Source organism: Alosa alosa, chromosome 13 (assembly GCF_017589495.1).
Source record: "Alosa alosa isolate M-15738 ecotype Scorff River chromosome 13, AALO_Geno_1.1, whole genome shotgun sequence".
Taxonomy (NCBI): domain Eukaryota; kingdom Metazoa; phylum Chordata; class Actinopteri; order Clupeiformes; family Clupeidae; genus Alosa; species Alosa alosa.
In genome coordinates, this window is record NC_063201.1 from 24,516,444 (window position 1) to 24,518,943 (window position 2,500).

General features: G+C 50.2%; 1 protein-coding gene across 1 annotated transcript in view; it reads left to right on the forward strand.

Moving 5' to 3' along the window:
- Nucleotides 1-2,500, forward strand: part of plekha8 (pleckstrin homology domain containing, family A (phosphoinositide binding specific) member 8) — a 16,317-nt gene that overhangs the window by 13,162 nt on the left and 655 nt on the right. Inside the window, exons 11-13 of the mRNA XM_048260199.1 lie at nucleotides 1,443-1,644; nucleotides 1,878-1,939; nucleotides 2,100-2,500. The exon at nucleotides 2,100-2,500 is cut by the window's right edge and continues 655 nt beyond it. Coding sequence (XP_048116156.1) covers nucleotides 1,443-1,644; nucleotides 1,878-1,939; nucleotides 2,100-2,297 — 462 coding nt within the window. The 3' untranslated portion in view covers nucleotides 2,298-2,500. The remainder of the gene's footprint in view (nucleotides 1-1,442; nucleotides 1,645-1,877; nucleotides 1,940-2,099) is intronic.

Below are 2,500 nucleotides of genomic sequence, written 5' to 3' on the forward strand. Positions count from 1 at the left end.
CTCTTCAATGATCTTCTCCTTTTCTCTCCTCCTCTCCTCTTCATTCCTCTCCCCATACCCCTTCATCAGTACTTCAGTGAGTGTCCACACGAGGGCAATGTCTGCTAATAATTGTCTATCCGGCTGACGGAGCCTGCCGCCTTGAGCACGCCCAGTAAAGAGCCAGCACACATCCCTCGTGCTGAACACAGCACACTCACACAAAACTCACTGTGTTCACATGCGCTAACACACAATCCACGCCTCTGGTCTCACTGGCCTCTGAGCGTAATTCATTGTGAAAGTGTCATATTTGAATACATGGCATGACATCACATGATGATGCTTTATTTTTGCATGTCCATACTTAATATAGAAATATCAACACAAAACACACCTTCTAAACCAGATAGTTCTGCTCCTTGATTATGATTGGTTGAATCACGTTTGATGCCGTTGTATAATCCAGCACAACCCCACACATTAAACACATTGTGTTCTATATTACTGCGCCACCCCAACTTTTGATATAAAAGTTAAAGTTGCTCCTTCTCCTTGTCAACCTTTCTGATAGAGGAAATCTATTTCTTGGCAGAAGAATAATTATCTATGAATACATCATTACATTTCTTGTTGCTGTGCCTTTATTTTATGAAATCCTGGCAGATATATGTAGTAACCATTTTAGAAAAGCAATAAGCCCAAGACACCTTGTTTATACTGATTTTAGAACAGCTAAGGGCAGTTAGGCTCTCTGCTTGGACAGCTAAGGGCAGTTAGGCTCTCCGCTTGGGCAGCTAAGGACAGCCTACTGCCTATCGGCTTATTGCTTAAGTCACACACCCACTCTCTGTCTCATACTCAACTTCTCTCCTCTCCCTCTCCTCCTCTCACTTCTCCTTTCCTCCTCTCTCCTCTCCTCTCCTCGCCCCTCCCCTCCCCTCCCCTCTCCTCTCCTCACCTCTTCTTTCCTCCTCTCTCCTCTCCTCTCCTCCTCTCTCTTCTCTCCTCTCTCCTCCTCTCTCCTCTCCTGTCTAGCACAGGGCACTCTAATCAAATTCACTCCCATTAAAACTCACTGCCCTGTACACAACCCTGAGCCTGTCTGAACACCCCACACACACACACACACACACACACACACACACACACACACACACACACACACCTTTATTTATATCCATAAAGGTCTCTGCAACTCTGAGAAGCACTTTGCTCTCCTGACACAATTATGCTTTATAAATATAAAAAAGGAATGAAGTCCTTGTTCTTGTTGAAATTGGATTTCTGATGGCGGAGCACTGATGTTGCATAAGGATAATTATAGAATCCTACCAGACACACTGCTGGACACACACACACACAGACGACCCGGTTAGTTGTAACACACACACACACCCACATTCAGACTAACGCACACCCACATTCAGACTAACACACACACACACTGTCTCCCCCTACAGAAGATCCAGCAGAAGCTGCAGACGGCCCCGGCGAGCATGGCGACGCTGCAGGCCATGGTGCTGCACGAGGTGCAGGCTGAGGAGGCGCAGGTACGCAACTCCGCCACCGAGGCCCTGCTCTGGCTCCGACGCGGCCTGCGCTTCCTATGGGACTTCCTGTCCGAGGTGCACGCCGGCCAGCATAACATCCACGGGGCGCTGAGTGAGTTGTGCACACACACACACACACACACACACACACACACACACACACACACACACACACCAAACACCCAACACCCAAAACAGGCTAGCATGACATCCATAGGGCGCTGAATGAGACACACACACACACACACACATTCTGCCAGCATGAGTGACTGTATACAGCTGCTGAAGTGACCAGTAGCATTGTGATTCTATCCCATCATGCATTGTGCTTGCTGTCTCTTGCAGATAACGCCTACGGACGAACTCTGAGGCAGTACCACGGCTGGGTCATCAGAGGGGTGTTTGCAGTGAGTCTTACTTACGAGACACTACCCAGACACACACACACACACACACACCACCCACACACACACACAGAGTGTCTGTGTGTATAATGTGTGTATATAATACGTGTGTGTGTGTGTGTGTGTGTGTGTGTGTGTGTGTGTGTGTGTGTGTGTGTGTGTGTTGGCGCTGCGCGCAGCGCCCTCCTATGGTGCGTTTGCGTCAGCGCTGGTCTTGCAGGAGGGCGACGAGCTGAAGGAGGGTTTCAGAGCAGCCATGAGACGAGACCTGGGCGTCTACCTGCCCGCCATGCAGCAGCAGCTGGACATCCTGGATGCCCTGTACGACCAACACAACCTGGAGTCCGACGAGGTGGTCTGACCAGCCGTGTGTGTGTGCGTGCCATGCAGCAACAGCTGGACTTCCTCGGTGCCCTGTACGACCAACACAGCCTCAAGTCCCACGAGGTGGTGTAAGCGAACCACACGGGACCATCCCCCACGTGCGTGTGTGTTTGTGTGGGATGGTGATCTCTGTGGTGTGTGTGTGTGTGTGTGTGTATCTGGGGGCATGATGCCCTGATG